The sequence below is a fragment of the Nicotiana tomentosiformis genome, chromosome 6, assembly GCF_000390325.3.
Source record: "Nicotiana tomentosiformis chromosome 6, ASM39032v3, whole genome shotgun sequence".
Lineage (NCBI taxonomy): Eukaryota > Viridiplantae > Streptophyta > Magnoliopsida > Solanales > Solanaceae > Nicotiana > Nicotiana tomentosiformis.
Window position 1 is genome coordinate 90,672,034 of NC_090817.1, and position 18,250 is coordinate 90,690,283.

Here is an 18,250-nt window from a genome sequence, read left to right on the forward strand (position 1 = left end):
GATCTCGACGACTAGTCAACCAATTAAACCTTCCCAAAGCTCGTACTCATCAACCAGATGTCGGGACCTCCATGTGAACAATTGAATAGTACTTCAATACCTCCACATCTTCAGTCTGGATGACACGTTGAGACAATGTTTGAGCATCCCTGGTCCCCTCATAGCCCATCTGCAGCATCACGAATCGTTAGCGCATAGCTGATACCGAGAGCGCAATACCATACACGAGGGAATGAAAAGGAACATAAGGTATATGTTTCGAGCTGAATCAATGTCGCACAACAAGGAATGAAAGAAGTGTAATTTACTAATAGTTTTTGTAGCCTCTCGAAGATAAGCATAAACGTCTCTGTACAGATCTGCAAGACTCTACTAAACCTTCTTATGACTCGTAGCACCTATGAACCTAGGGCTCTCATACCAACTTGTCACAACCCAAAATCCCTCTGAATGAGTCGTGATGGCACCTAGTCACTAAAACTAGGTAAGCCTAACATTAACAGAAATAACGATAATATTTGCTAACATCGAACAATTTCGAAATAGAAATCTCTGTGAAATTTACAATCCCAAAACCGGTAGTACAAGTCATAAGCCTTTCTAGGAGTAGTTATACATAGTGAATACATCACTGTTTCGGAACAAAAGGAAACAATGGAAATAAATACAATTAGCAGATGACTTCGGAGCCTGCGAACGCCCGGCAGGTGTACCTTGAAGTCTCCAACCACACCAAGCATAAGTCTCAAAACCAACTCGATCTGAAGTACCTGGTTCTGCACAAAAAGATGTGCAGAGGTGTAGCATGAGTACACCACGGTGGTACCCAGTAAGTATCAAGCCTAACCTCGGTAGAGTAGTGACAAAGCCAGGTCAAGACACCTACCGAACATATAAACCTGAGCAAGATATGACATAAAGCTAACAAGATAGGGATATCAAAGTAATGCCAATAGCATGGAGAAATCAAATTACAAACGGTAGTGACGATAAGGGGAAAACACGAATGGCAACGAGAAATAACCAAGTAATTAAACAACAACATAGTTGGGATACAGTTATGTGTAAATGTGCTCAAGTAAGGAAAACGATGTCAACTCAATCAATCAAATCGTTTCTAATTCACGATTCCAACAATCCCAATACTCGTAATCTTATACCATAAATCACAACTTCCAAACCTTTAGCACACTTGGCACCTTGTGCCCACTTCTTTCCATCTCACATAGCACGGCAAAATCCACGTGTTATTCGGTACATAATATCCGTATTAAATTCTAATTAAGATGTTCAAGAGATTCTGTTTATATATCATAAAGTAAATTTACATTTTCTAGGCCAAATAGGAAATCAACGAGAAAGATGAGTTTATTTTAGAAATCATTTGAGTGAAGAAATATAACGTTTTCAAATAAAATACAACATCGAATAAGCTATTGCATTTAATATAGAATTTAGTAAATAAAAACATAATAATAATTCCTTTTTAAGTATAATAACAACCTCAAACAGGTTAAGGAGATTACGTTGAGAAATCAATTGAGGTAAAATATAACAACTATTAGAAATAGTAAATACTGAAATATACGGCGAGTTCTAACTTATAAGTCACACAAGGTAGCATGATATTAATTCTTTCATTTTAATTCACTATATTACTAACAACTTAGCAGGGCAGGAGGTAATGACTCAATGTAGTAAATTCACTTTGAAAATCAATTCGCCAGAATAATAGTGTTAGGAAAAGAGCTGAGGAAATGACGGCAAGGCAATAAGTCAGTGACAATAACTCGATCCTCAGAACACAGTGAAAACCAGAAGTACAGATTATCAAAGTCTCGTATGAAGGAACTAAAGCCAATACAGTAAAACAGAGGATACCAAAATACAAGATATGTTGTGGCGCGCAACCCGATCCCACCATATAACATCAATCTCATAACTCACCCTTATTCCACCATAACAATCCACCCTTATTTCACATGTTGCAGCGTGCAACCCGATCCCACCGTACAATATCAATATCATAACAATAAACATAATATATTGCGGCGCGCAACCTGATCCCACCATATAGTATCAATTTCATAATTCACCCTTATTTCACCATAACAATCCACCCTTATTTCACCTGTTGTGGTATGCAACTCGATCCCACCGTACAATACCAATATCACAACATAAATATCCTCCCTTATTCCACCACCTCCTTTATTTCACCTATTGCGGCTTGCAACCCGGTCCCCCATACAATAATTTAAATCAACAACAACAATTCAATAACTCAATTTACAAGAATTTCTACAACCAGGAGTATGAGTACACGGCAACAAGGGAACCACGTAAAAATCAAAGGAATACAACAACCTATACAAAATAACAGGACATGTAAGGCACGTGATGACTAAGCAGGCAATCACAACACTTTGGACATGTAGCAGAGGTGCACATAGTCATAGAAGAACTCAATAATTAAGAGGTAACAAGACAATAAGGAAGACAATGACTTCAACCAAGGCTATTAGGGCCAAAAAACGAGTAAGAAGTAAATGAATGCTAACCATATCATATAGAGCATGTAAGAGTAGTCTAACAACGAGATACCACATGTTATGACAATTTAATCGAAAGCATGGAAAGAGACTATACAATCTAAACCGGTCAATACCATATATAGGTTGTGTACCCACTCGTCACCTTGCGTACACAGTTTTCACGTAACAAGATAACACAATTAACTCAATTCCTAAGGGGTGATTTCCACCACACAAAGTTAGACAAGACATTTACCTCAATTCGGCCAACTCAATACTCAATTTAGATTTTCCTTTACCAATTCACCATTGCTCGGTTCAATCTAACCAAAGACGACTTAAATACATCAAACATTGCTAGAGAAAACAACTTCAATTAACAAAGCTATGATCCTTACACAATTTACAAAAAGTCAACAAAAGTCAATTCTCTAGGCCCGCACATCGAAACCCGACAAAATTTACAAGATCCGAACACCCATTCCGATACGAGTTCAACCATACAAAAATTATCAAGTTCCGATACCAATTCGTCTTCCAAATCATCATTTTACATTTTTGAAAGATTTTACAATTTTCCCCAAAGTTTCGTTTAGATTCTCATGAATTTGATGTTAAATCTAAGATATAATCACAAAATATAATTGAAAATTGATTAGAGCCACTTACCCAATGATTTGATATGAAAATCTTCTCTCAGAATCGCCCACTCTCGGTCCTAGGGTTCAAAATATGATAAAATGAAGCTAAGTCCCGAAATGGGAGTCTTAATACCAGCCTCAGATGTCGCATTTGCGACATCAGGATCGCAATTGTGATGCTCGCAAATGCAATAAAAGTATCGCAAATGCGAAGGCTGGCCAGCTCTGTCAAAGTTTGCAAATGCGACATAAGACTCGCAAATGCGAGCTTAGTGTTTTCGCAAAAGTGACTGATTGTGCCGCAAATGCGGAGCTGCCTAGTCGCAAATGCGATGAAGTGGTTCGCAAATGCAAAATCCCCTACCCTAGCCTATCGTCGCAAATTCGAGAATGATCTCGCAAATGTAGTCATCGCATATGCGATGAAATCCTCGCAAATGTGAGAACAGAGACACCATCATAGCTGAACCTTCTTCCAGCACTCCAAAACGCGTACGAAACTCATCCGATCCCTTAGGGCTCCATGCCAAACATCCACGTAAGTCTGAAAATATAACACGATCTCGCTCGCAGGATCAGAACACCAAAATACCCTCTAGAACCACGAATTAGATGCCAAAACACATGAAAATTAACCATTAACTTCGAGAACTTATAGAATCGCAACCAAGCGTCCGAACCATATTAAATCGACTCCAAATGATACCAACTTTTGCAGGTAAGTCCCAAATGACATAACGGATCTATTTCAACTCTCAGAATTGCATTCCGGGTCCGATATAACCAAAGTCAATTCTCGATAAAACCTCTCAATCTTCCAAAACTTCAACTTTCCAATTTTTGCCGAAATACTTCAAATTACCCTATGGAGCTCCAAATCTAAATCCGGACGTATGCCTAAGTCCAAAATCACAAGCCGATCCTATCAGAATCATCAAAATTCCAATTTGAGGTCAAATACTCGAAAGTCAAATCTTGGTCAATTCTTTCAACTTCAAACTTCTCAAATAAAATTCACTTCTAAATATCCTTTCCGAACTTCTCAAAAACCCGAACCGATGATGCACGCAAGTCATAATACACTGTGTGAAGCTACTCGTGAACTCAAACTGTCAAATCCGATGCAATTACTCAAAACAACCAGTCTGGTCATTACAGAAGTGTATACCAGATAAGCACTATGTTGGAGGAAACATAGATTACATTGATTATGTAAATGCCGCAGAATTGAATATTGTTGAGTTCAAGAAGATGGCAGAGATATGTGGTTGTTTGAGCGATTCGATAACTTTTTGGCGCAAGTGTGAAAGGCCTGGTAGTAGATGGAAGTTAATCTCTACGGATTTTGAAGCCTCTGCAGTTGGTAAAAGAATCCAAAAGGACAATGTGCTTGAGATATACTTTGAACAATTGGACTCTTATTTTCAAATGGACAAAGTTGATTCAATAATTCAATCAAATATTAAAGAAAATAACAAGCGACAACTTATGTGTGAAAATTCATCTTGTGATGATTTTAGTGATTCGGAAGCTGATTTATAAGATGATGCGTTGGTTGATACATATGAGAAAAGGAACCAAAGAATTTTGGAAGAGAGTGAGCTCTTTAGTGACGAAATAAAAAGAAAGATGGTTGATATAGAAGGGGATTTTGATTGTGTTGATTCTGAAGATATGCAGAGTTTAGATAGTGATTCTAAAACTAAAAGTTTTAACTTTCCTCAGTTCAATCCAAAGACCGATGGAGATAACCCAGTATTATGTTTAGAATATACCTTTGGGACAAAGCAGGAATTTAAGAATGTTGTAGCAACTCATGAGATTAAGAATGGAAAGTATATCCAGTGGAGGAGGAACGATAGTGTAAGAATGGAGGCACGTTGTAAACATCATCCAGAGTGCAAATGGAAATCATGGCTTCTAGAATGTAAAGAGACAAGGCTTTCTAGATTAAAACTTACAATCTCATACATACTTGTAAGGAGTAGCATCATGAAAATAGAACGATCACATCATCTTTTATTGCAAGAAGATACCTCAAAGAAATGGGATCAAATCGGGATTAGAAAGTGGCTGAATTTAGGGATAGAGTAAGCATTGAACTTAGAGCTCAAGTGACGTTATCTAAAGCTAAAAGAGCTAAGATTAAGGCTATTGCATTAATTGATGGTGACATTAAAGATCAATATAAAATTATGTGGGATTATTGCAATGAAATTGATAGGACAAATCCAGACAGCACAGTTTACATGAAGTTCATTGATAACGAGATCCCCATGAGCCACAGAGATTTCAAAGAAGATATATTTGTTTTGTTGCATTCAAGCTTGGGTTTAGAGCGGGTTGTAGAAAAATAGTAGGGGTGGATGGGTGTTGGTTGAAGGGTCCAATGTATGGAACTCAATTGTTATCTGCACAACATATTCCTTGTTGCTTATGCAATTGTAGAAAAGGAAAACAAAGATACATGGGCTTGGTTTTTGAATCATTTGGCAGTTGACTTGAATATACATGAGATTGATTGGACCTTTATGTCAGACAAACAAAAAGGACTTATTGAAGCTTTTAATGAAGTTTTGCCTCATGTTAACCATAGGTTCTGTGTAATACACCTCCATAATAATTTCAAAAGGGCTGGCTTTGGCGGTATCACATTAAAAAAAGCACTTTGGGCTGCTGCAAAGGCTACTACTACAAGAAAATTTAATGATTGTATGGCAGATATTTTAAAGTTAGATCCTGATGCTGCTGCTTGTTTATCTGATAAAGATCCTAGCAAATGGTCTATGTCGCATTTCTCTTCAGATGCTAAGTGTGACACCTTACTAAATAATTTGTGTGAAGTATTTAATAGCATGATACTTGATACTCGGGACAAGCCAATTGTGACACTTTTGGAGAAATTACGATATCTACTCATGGCTGGAATGCTAACTAATAGGGAAAGGCTGAGAAATGGAATTTGGGTGATGTTTGTCCTAAGATCAAGGATATATTACACAAAAATCAGATTGCAACTGCTGAATATTTACCAAGAAAATCAAATTACTGGAGGTATGAAATTTTAGGAGCTACAATTACGGACAATTGGGCAGTTAACTTGCAGAATAAATCTTGTAGTTGTAGAAAATGGAGTCTCACTATCACGACCCAAAATCCTACCACAGGTATCGTGATAGCACTTAGTCTCTAAGACTAGGTAAGCCAAGTACAATTACATTTCAAGCCATTTTTTTATATATAAATTAAATAGGTAATCAAAACCAACAGCGGAAATATTCAACAAACAACCTCCCAAGACTTGTAATACTGAGTCACGAACTCTAACTGAATACATGAAATGATCTCAAGGATCGAATACTCCATACTGTTTGAATAATAATTGACAATACAATAAAATGGAAAGACTCCAAGGAACTGCGACGACCAAGCAGCTTTACCTTGAATCCTTGCGATCTCACTTTAACTCTGTTCGAGTCCAATAGCTCCACTACCTGACTCTACACAAAGATGTGTAGAAGTGTACTATGAGTACACCACGGTCGGTATCCAGTAAGTATCAAGACTAACCTCAATAGAGTAGAGACAAGGTACAATCAAGACACTCACTAGTCTAATAACCTGTGCAATATGATATACGAAATAATAGGAAACAAATAACAATAAGGGCAACACAAATCAACCAGTGATATGCATAGTAGGGCAACAAGAACACCATTAATAGCGCTCAACAAATAATAAATACAAGTACATCCAATTAAATCAAGTCCTTCAAATAAATATCTTTTACATATAATTCTTCCAACTAACTCTCTTTCAAATATAATTTCCTCAAATAAATATCTTTCAATAAATCTCTTTTAAATATAATTTCCTCAAATAAGTATCTTTTAAATATAATTCTTTCAATAAATCTCTTTCAAATAAATATTTTGAATATAATTCTTTCAATTAAAAGCCACAATGTGACACCTCATTTCATAATCATAAAAATACGGGTCTCAGCCCACTTTCATATTTCCACTGCACTTCGTGCCCATAATTAAATCATCATATTTTCCCGACACCTCGTGTCCACTTTTTATATCACAGCTGCACGGACAGTTCATGTGCCAATAATAAAACTATCATATTTTTCCCAGCACCTCGTGCCCATGTTTCATATCCGTTGCGCAGTGCAACCCGATACCATATAACAATACTTGACAGGCAATAGCCACAGGATCACAATTTCAACATAAATCAGGCTATTATCAAGTTTACCAAAACAACAACACAAATTGCACAAGATATAAAAATAAACACAATGAATACCCCAACATCACATGAAAATTACCAACATAATAACTCCACATCATCTCATATTGTCCCTGACAATAGCTACCCTTATCACTCCTATAATAGCCTCCCTTATCCCTCCGCCCTGACAATATCAATATCCACCCTCATCTCTCCTATAGCCACACTTATCTCTCCTATAGGCACCCTTATCGCTCCGCCCAGACAATATTCCAACACACATAACAATAGTCAAATGCCTCCCTTATGCCCACATAATATCAATAGTGAAATGCCTCCATTATGCCCATATAATATCAACAGTGGAATGCCACCCTTATATCCTCAAAATAATAACTCACACAACACAATAATTTACACGGAATATTATCACGGCAACATAACAAAATCAATTCATATCACAATTTTCCCAATGGCGACAACCTGTTCCAAAGATATCACAAATCAATTAATTTCACAACAAATAGTCAATACCACTACACAATGTGTATAAGACCTCAAAAATAATCAACAGAGATAGAAATTACTCAGCATAGGGCAATGCCTTCATTAATTCAAATTCTCAATAATTATATAAATACCTCTTCTTAAGCTCATTTAATTAATTATTTACAGAGAGAAAATCTATAATGAAATTAAATTCCAAGAATATCAAACCATCAAACTCACGGAATTCACATAAATATACAGGTAACATTCATATCAAATCGTCATATAAAAATAAATTCAATAAATGTGAATTGAGGCATGGAAAACAGATGATTAAATAAATGCCAACAATTATCCAATTTGCTACAAAATATGCCCAAGACTTTAACTCAATAAATTCTGCACATATAGCCCGAGTACGTACTCGTCACCTCGCGTACACGGCTTTTCACATTTCACAAAATGCATATAAGACTCGATGCCTAAGGGGTAATTCCCCCACTCAAGGTTATGCAAGACACTTACCTTTTTGAAGTTATGCCGATATTTTAAATTTGCCTTCTTGCTTGAATTGACCTCCAGACCGCTCAAATCTATCCAAATTAATTATACAAATTCATTAAAATTTATCGGAAATAATTCCGGATAATAAAACGTCGACTAAATATTTAATTCTAAAAAGTCCACCAAAGTCAACGCGGGGCCCGCCTCTCGGAACCCATCATAATTTTTACGAAATTCGAATACTCATTCCGATACGAGTTCAACCATACCAATTTTATTCAATTCCGATAACAACTCGACCTCCAAATCTTATATTCTCATTTTTAAAAAGTTTTTACAAAAATCCCAATTTCCTCCATTAAACTCGAATTAAACGATGAATATAACCATAGATTCATGAAATATAATAACTTTAGGATATAGAATACATACCCCAACCAAGCTTGTAAAAAATCCCTCCAGAATCGCCCAAATCCGAGCTCCAAAAAATGCAAAATGAAAATGGCGAAATGACCAATTTGGTCCTTAACATTTTGCCCAGTTTCGCACCTGCGGACGAGTTGCCGCATCTGTGGAGACACTTTTGTGAGCCAAAACTCGCTTCTGTGAATGCACTGGCGAGCTGCCCCTCTCGTACCTGCAGATTCATTCCCGCTTTTACGCAATTGCAGGTGCGCATTTTCTTCCACTTCTGCGACCAAAACACCAGCCTTGTCAATGTCGCTTCTGCGATGGCTCCCTCGCTTATTCGTGGTCGCACATGCGCCCAAAATTCTGCAGGTGCAATTCCAACAGCTGCTGCCCAAAAATAGCAGAAATCCCAGCATTTTCAACAAGTCCAAATTCGCTCTGAACCTCGTCCGAAACTCATCCGAGCTACCCAGGACCTCGTCCGAATTTACCAATAAGTCTCGTAGCACAACACGGACCTACTGGGGGTTTCAGATTACATCAAACAACACCGAAATTACGAATCGCGCATTGAATATAAATTATGAGTTTTCATATCTTCCAACTTTTTAATTTGCGCCGAAACGTATCAAATCAATTCGGAATGACTTCAAATTTTGTACACAAGTCATAAATAACGTAATAGAGCTATTTCAATTTTCGGAATCGAAATATGACCTCACTATCAAAAATTCAACCTTCGATCGGACTATCCAAAAATCTTATATTTTCTAACTTTCGCCAAATTGTGTCGAATTGTCCTACGGACTTCCAAATCCAAATCCGAACATACGCCTAAGTCCGAAATCAACGTACGAAGCTATTGACATCATCAAAATTCTATTCCGGGGTCGTTTGCTCAAAAGTCAACTCTCCGGTCAACTCTTTCCATTTAAGCTTCTAAATAAAAATTGTTCTTTCAATTTAATTCCGAATCTTCCGAAAATCAAACTCAACCACACCCGCAAGTTAATCTCGAGACCTTAAATCACTGAACGGGATGTTAATTCTTAAAATGACAAGTCGGGTCGTTACATTCTCCCCCTCTTAAACATACGTTCGTCCTCGAACGTGCTAAGAATTATTCTGATGACATTAAATTACTGAGTACATTATTTCACACATACTCACGGGTGATTCTACGTTACCGTAAATTTAACAGGGGTCCGACAACATCATCTCAGTGGAGATTATTTCTTTTATTCACCCTTATAAGCCTTTAAGCCAATCCTTTACACTCTAAATAAATTTTAAATTCCTGACATCAACACACAGTATTAGTCTCAACCGGCTATAGAAATTCGTGCCTATGCACACATCATACGCATAACCACATCCCTGGTCATAATAGTTGTTTATAATTAATTTCCAGCATCCGCAAATAATCTCATATTCACCAAAAATCTCATCTCAACTTTTTGTAACACTGAAAGCAACACGCGAGGCATGAATGGCTCATAATTATTTTATCTGAATTAACGAGTCACATTTAACGCCACCTGGGAACCCACCTTATAGGCTAAAACTCAATGTTTACAGCACAAATATGGCTAAATATGCACAAAATAATATACAAGAATTATCAAATAAGCCTAACAGGCATGTCTCCATATTAATACTATAGTACAAATTTTAATTTCACAAAAGGAGAATTTAAATTCATAAAAAATTTCACCACAAGGACCTCGTCCTTATATAACTTCCACCACAGCTTGTAGCCCGGTTGAAATATTTTACATCATATATAAAAAAATGTGAGGATCTCGTCCTCAACTCCGAATCACAAGTATTTTGCACATTGTGCCAACTGAATTTTTCAATTTCCTTTCTTTCTTCTTTTCAGTAAATGTCGTAAACAATTTTCTCAACACATAATGAACCCTCATCCCGGTAGGGCATATAATTCATAAAATTGAATTCAATTATTTTGAAATCACATCGAAACCCACTGTAGTGAGTAATAAAAGTCACATTTGGACTTATAGCCCTCAATGGTGTACACAAATAAAAATGATAGACATGGGCTAACATCATCAACCCTCCCAACAGGGATAAACATATAAGTGGGTCAAAAACATTATGAAGCTCACCCATAAGCGGAGCATAATAGGAGGACTCACCTCAATATTCAGAACCGAATCAAATTAAGGGAAAAATATCTTCATAACAAATTAGGATCATACCTGTAACGACACCCTCTGGTGTATTAGCCTCAGCCATACCATAGCAAATATATCAACGAGCTGGGCCTCCCCCTCTAGGGCGCCCTCTACCCGCTTGTCCTCTCCCCCCTCCCCCCACAACTGCCTGTGCACGTGGGGTAGTAACTGCATTGGGGCACATGGCCTGAGTGTTCTGATAAAATCCACCCCTCCTAAGTCTGGGACAATCTCTCATAATGTGCCTAGTATCACCACACTCATAACAACCCCTCCGAGGTCGCGGCTGCTCGTACGGAGTCTTTGCCGGATAACTGGAATAACCACTGTAAGAATCTCGTGTCGGTGGTGCACTATAAGAACTTACTGGAGCACCACGAGTAATCTGATGTGCGGACTGAGTTGGCCGACTGCTCGAGCCTCTGCCATAATGGGTCATAGCCAAAGAGTAAAATCCACTGAACCCTCCACAGCTTCGAGACCTTTTGGCCTCCTTATACTCCCTTTCCTCACCTAGAACACCCTCAATCCTCCTCACAATCTCCACTACTTGTTGAAATGGAGTATCAGTTTGCAGCTCTCGAGCCATGCATAATTTAAGATCATAATCAAGCCCCTCAATGAATCTGTGAACCCGTTCTCTGACTGTAGGTACCCAAGATAGGTGCATGACGGTCTAATTCACTGAACCTGATAGCATATTCTGACATTGTCATAGTGCCTTGACTCAACCATTCAAACTCTATGTACCACGCATCATAGAGAGTCTGTGGAACAAACTCTTTCAAAAATATTTTTGAAAATTGAGCCCAAGTTGGTGGTGTTGCATCGGCTGGTCTACCTTCTTCATAAAATTTCCACCACTGATACGCTGCGCCTGACAACTGAAATGTAGTAAAGGCTACTCTGCTCACTTCCAAAATACCCATGGTGCGGATAACACGGTGACACTTTTCTAGAAATCCTTGGGCATCCTCTGAAGTTGTGCCACTGAAAGTAGGTGGACTATACCTTTTAAACCTCTCAAGTCTCTTTTGTTCTTATTTTGATGCCCCTGGCTTAACGGCTTAACCGAAATAACAGGTTGTACCGGTACTATACCCGGAACCTGACCAATGTGAACTTGCTCCTTTGGAGTCATGGTAAGAGTCTTAGCTACTCCCCCAATCTGTGAAATATTTGGTGCAACAGAGATCAATCCCGCCTGAGTTAATGTACCAAACATACTCAGGAATTGTGCTAAATTCTCCTGAAGTCCGGGGGTAACAACAGGTGCTTCTGGTACCTGTCCCACAACTGGAGCTACTGGCGGTTCCTCAACTGCTATTCCGACAGGTGCTCAAGTCGCGGCACATGCCCTTCCTCGGCCTCAACCTCGGACCCGGCCTCTTACAGCCCTAGCAGTATGTGCGGGTGTTTGCTCAGCTGACCCGAATAGTACGTGTCCTCACCATCTGTGAGAGAATAGAGATGCAAAACCTCAAATTCCAAATTCAACAATTTTCACACAATAGGAATGAAAGAAGTGGAAATTTACTAACAGTTCTGCAACCTCTCGAAGATAAGTACAGACGTCTCTGTACCGATCCGTAAGACTCTACTAGACTCATTCGTGACTCGTAGAACCTATGAACTAAGGCTCTAATACCAACTTGTCATGGCCCAAACTCTCAGCACAAGCGTCGTAATGGAACTTAGTCTCTAAGACTAGGTAAGCCAAGTACAATTACATTTCAAGCCATTTTTTTATATAAATTAAATAGGTAATAAAAACCAACAACGGAAATATTCAACAAACAACCTCCCAAGACTTGTAATACTGAGTCACGAACTCTAACTAAATACATGAAATGATCTCAAGGATCGAATACTCCATACTGTTTGAATAATAATTGACAGTGCAATGAAATGGAAAAACTGCAACGAAGTGCGACGACCAAGCAGCTCTACCTTGAATCCTTGCGATCTCACTTTAACTCTGTCCGAGTCTGATAGATCCAATACCTGACTCTGCACAAAAATATACAAAAGTGTAGTATAAGTACACCACGGTCAGTACCCAGTAAGTATTAAGACTAACCTCAGTGGAGTAGAGACGAGGTACAGTCAAGACACTCACTAGTCTAATAACCTCTGCAATATGATATATGAAATAATAGGAAACAAATAACAATAAGGGCAACACAAATCAACTAGTGATATGCAGAGCAGGGCAACAAGAACACCATTAATATCGCTCAACAAATAATAAATACGCGTACACCCAATTAAATCAAATCCTTCAAATAAATATCTTTCACATATAATTCTTTCAAATAACTCTCTTTCAAATATAATTTCCTCAAATAAATATCCTTCAAATATAATTCTTTCAATAAATCTCTTTCAAATATAATTTCCTCAAATAAATATCTTTCAAATATAATTCTTTCAAATAAATATTTTGAATATAATTCTTTCAATTAAAAGTCACCATGTGATACACCATTTCATAATCATAAAAATACGGGTCTCAACCCTTTTTCATATTTAGTAAATATGGTTCTCAGCCCACTTTAATATTTCCACGGCACTTCGTGCCCATAATTAAATCATCATATTTCCCCGGTACCTCATGCCCACTTTTCATATCACAACTGCACGGACAGTTCACATGCCAATAATAAAGCCATCATATTTTTCTCGGCACCTCGTGCCCACGTTTCATATTTGTTGCAGCGTGCAACCCGATCCCATATAACATTACCTGCCCGGCAATAGCCAGAGGCTCACAATTTCAACATAAATCGGGCTATTATCAAGTTTACCAAAACAGCAAGACAAGTTGCACAAGATATAAAAATAAACACAATGAATACCCAAACAACACATGAGAATTACCAACACAATAACTCCACATCATCCCATATCATCCCTCACAATAGCCACCCCTATCTCTCTTATAGCCACCCTTATCACTCCTATAATATACTCTCTTATACCTCCGCCCTGACAATATCAATAGCCACCCTTATCGCTCATATAGCCACCCTTATCGCTCCTATAACCACCCTTATCGCTCCGCCCAGACAATATCCCAACACACATAACATCAGTGAAATACCTCCCTTATGCCCACATAATATCAACTATGGAATTCCACCCTTATATCCTCAAAATAATAACTCACACAACACAACAATTTACACAGAACAATATCACGGCAACATAACAGAATCAATTCATATGACAATTTGCCCAATGGCCATAACCAATTCCAAAGATATAACAAATCAATTAATTTCACAATAAATAGTTGAAGGCTCCACACAATATGTATAAGACCTCAAAAACAATCAACAGAGATAGAAATTACTCAGCATAGGGCAACTCCTTCATTAATCCAAATTCTCAATAATTATATAAACAGCTCTTCTTAAGCTTATTTAATTGATTATTTGCAGAGGAAAAATCCATAATGAAATTAAATTCCAAGAATATCAAACTCACGGAATTCACATAAATATACAGGTAGCATTCACATCAAATCGTAATATAAAAACAAATTCAATAAATGTGAATTGAGGCATGGCAAACAGATGATTAAATAAATGCCAACAATTATTTAATTTACTACATAATATGCCCAAGACTTTAACTCAATAAATTTTGCACATATAGCTCGAGTACGTACTCGTCACCTCGCGTACACGGCTTTTTACATTTTACAAATGGCATATAAGACTCGATGCCTAAGGGGTAATTCCCCCACTCAAGGTTAGGCAAGACACTTACCTTTTTGAAGTTATGCCGATATTTCAAAATTACCTTCTTGCTTGAATTGACCTCTGAACCGCTTAAATCTATCCAAATTAATTGTACAACTTCATTATAATTCATCAAAAATAATTTCGAATAATAAAACGCCGACTTAAAATTTTATTCTAAAATTTCAACCAAAGTCAACACATGGCCCGCCTCCTTAGAACCCGACATAATTTTCATGAAATCCGAACACTCATTCCGATACGAGTTCAACATACCAATTTTATCCAATTCCGATAACAACTCGACCCCCAAATCTTAAATTCCCGTTTTTGAAAAGTTTTTACAAAAATCCCAATATCCTCCATTAAACTCGAATTAATCGATGAATATAACCATAGATTCATGAAATATAATCCCTTTAGGATATAGAACACTTACCCCAACCAAGTTTGTGAAAAATCCCTCCAGAATCGCCCAAATCTGAGCTCCAAAAAATTCAAAACGAAAATGACGAAATGACCATTTTTGGTCCTTAACATTCTGCCTAGTTTCGCACCCGTGGACGAGTCGCCGCATCTGCGGAGCCGCTTTTGTGAGCTAAAACTTGCTTCTACGAATGCACTGGCCAGCTACCCCCCTCGCACCTGCGGATTCATTCCCACTTCTGGGCAATCTCAGGTGCGCATTTTCTTCCGCTTCTGCGACCAAACACCAGCCTAGTCAATGTCGCTTCTGCGATGGCTCCCTCACTTCTGCGTGGTTGCTCTTGCGCCCAAAACTCTGCAGGTGCGATTCCAACAGCTGCTGCCCAGAAACAGCAGAAATCCTAGCACTTTCAACAAGTCCAAATTCAATCTGAACTTCGTCCGAAACTCATCCGAGCTACCCACGATCTCGTCCGAATTTACCAATAAGTCTCGTAGCACAACACGAACCTACTCGGAGTTTCAAATTACACCAAACAACACTGAAATTACGAATCGCGCATCGAATCGAATTATGAATTTTAAAATCTTCCATCTTCTATATTTTGCGCCGAAATGTATCAAATCAATCCGGAATGACTTTAAATTTTTGCACACAAGTCATAAATGGCATAATGGAGCTATTCCAATTTCTGGAATCGAAATCTAACCTTATTATCAAAAATTTAACCTCTGGTCGGACTTTCAAAAAAAAATCTATTTTCCAACTTTTTCCAAAATGCATCGAATTGTCCTACGGACTTCCAAATTCAAATCCAAACATATGCCTCCTAAGTCTGAAATTACCATACGAAACTATTGACATCATCAAAATTCCATTCATAGGTCATTTGCTCAAAAGTCAACTGTCACGACCCAAAATCCATTAAGGCCTTGATGGCGCCGGACACCACTGTCAGGCAAGCCAACCATAATCAATTAATTTAATTACCCATTTTAATATTTTTGAAATCAAAATTTCTTCAATGAAACAATAAAGATAGAACTCATAGAGTAAATGATAAATATTTTTAGCAACTAAATTTCTAAACAATTCACTACCATTCTCAAAACCCGGTGTCACAAGTGCATGAGAATTTACTAGGGAATTAAAAATAAAATACAGCATCTGTCCAGAATACAAATTAGACAGAAAAATATAATAACTCTGAAGGAGACTCTGTTGGTTGCGGATCGTAATGTCCCCACAATTATTAACCACACCTTTGTACCCATAAGGCAGCTAGACATATATGTACCTCCACAATAAAATGTGCAGGATGTATATCATGAGTACGAAAATGACGTGTACCCAATAAGTATCAAGCCTAATTTTGAAGAGGTAGAGACGAGATGGTCGACTTTGACACTCACTAAAGGTCAATAATAATAAGTAACATAAAAATAGAAATATTTTTATCAACATGATTCATAGAGTTAATAATAATTTTATTGAACCAGCAGAAATAATTAAATTCCTTTAATTCCAATAAATTTCCAATTTATCAATTAGCCTCATTTAGGAATAATCATAATTTCCTTAACAAGCAGAGATAATTAATTCTTTCAATTTCCAATAGTTTCCAACTTATCAATCAAATTCCTTCAGATGCAACAATTCTCAATCTATTAATTAAATCCACAAGCTGCAATTAAAAATAGCAAAGTATGATGTAATTATTATTATTAGGCACGATTTCTGCCGAGGTCGTACCTCCGGAAGGAGAGTATATTTATTATAGGATCCATTCGAGAGGATGAACAATTCCTTTTAACAATTAATTAATTTAAACAGAAAATTGAGCATATGAGACTTCCATCTTTTAATAATTTTACCTAACAATTCATAATATATATATGTATATATATATATATATATTAATTAAACAAAGAATACAATTTGCACAAGTAATTCATGCTTTGTGTCCTAAACTACCCGTTAGCATTAATAATAGCTACGCACGGACTCTCGCCACCTCGTGCATACGTAGCCCCCACAATTAGGAATAATTATTACTTTAATTATCTATGGGGTAAATTCCCTCTCACAAGATTAAACAAGAGACTTACCTCGCTCCGAAATTCCATAACCGGCTCCAACACCACTCAAACACCTCAACCCGATGCCCATCTCTTCAAAACTAGTCAAACATCGTGCAAACCAATTAAAATATACCCCAATACGTATAATTTAACAATTTATAATGATTCCCAGCTTCGCTCAAAAGCCAACAAAGTCAACCCTCGGGCCCACGCGCCCGAATTTCAAAAATATTCAAAGATAAACTTTACCATAACACCACGAACTCAAATATATAATTTATTCTTAATTCCATGTCCAATTTCGTGGTCAAAATCCAAAAATACCAAATTCTACATTTTCTCCCAAAATCCCAAATTTCTACTAATTTTCATATTTAAATCCATATATAAACCATGTATTAAACTTGTAATAAAACCAAGATGGAGGACTACGAAAAATAATTGGAAACTAAGCTCAACAGAAGACTATGTGGAATCAATAAAGGTCAGCTCAAAAAAATAACTAAACAAAATCCAATAAAGTACATACACACTGATAATGAGAAATCAAAGACGAAGAGAAGAACCCCAAAATAGTTTCGTCTTCATCTTTTTAATAACCAAAACTATCTTCCAATTTATGATCTTATTAAACTAATCAAACTCATGATGATAAGAGAATTAGTGTAAAATACCAAAGCAGCTAAGCAGGAAGGCTGTCACGATCCAAAATTCTAACATGTCGTGATGGCGCCTATCTCAGTACTAGGCAAGCCGACAACAACAATAACCCACGATTTCCTTTAAATTTAAAAACGTAACGTTTAATACAATACCAAAGATCTAGCAATTTCCGATACAACACTACCAAAACCTGGTGTCACTCAATACATGTGCATCTAATATGAGTACAAGTCTGGAAAAAACAGTCTATAATAGTCTGAGACCAAATACAGTAAAACAAGGAGATAGAGAAGGAGAGACAAGGTCTGCGGAATACG

General features: G+C 37.2%; 1 protein-coding gene across 1 annotated transcript; it reads left to right on the forward strand.

Moving 5' to 3' along the window:
* Positions 1-4,804: 4,804 nt before the first annotated feature.
* On the forward strand, positions 4,805-6,243 carry LOC138894391 (uncharacterized). The gene is made up of 3 exons (XM_070179088.1): positions 4,805-5,152; positions 5,242-5,506; positions 5,624-6,243. Exons 1-3 carry the CDS (start codon positions 4,805-4,807, stop codon positions 6,241-6,243), a joined length of 1,233 nt encoding a protein of 410 aa, XP_070035189.1.
* The last annotated feature ends 12,007 nt before the right edge of the window (positions 6,244-18,250 follow it).

Coding starts and splice junctions, on each gene's coding strand:
- LOC138894391 (XM_070179088.1), top strand. CDS start 4,805: ATGGTTGATATAGAAGGGGATTTTGATTGTGTTGATTCTGAAGATATG. Junction 5,153..5,241: donor TTACAATCTCATACATACTT/GTAAGGAGTAGC, acceptor AATCGGGATTAG/AAAGTGGCTGAATTTAGGGA. Junction 5,507..5,623: donor TTTGTTGCATTCAAGCTTGG/GTTTAGAGCGGG, acceptor ATGCAATTGTAG/AAAAGGAAAACAAAGATACA.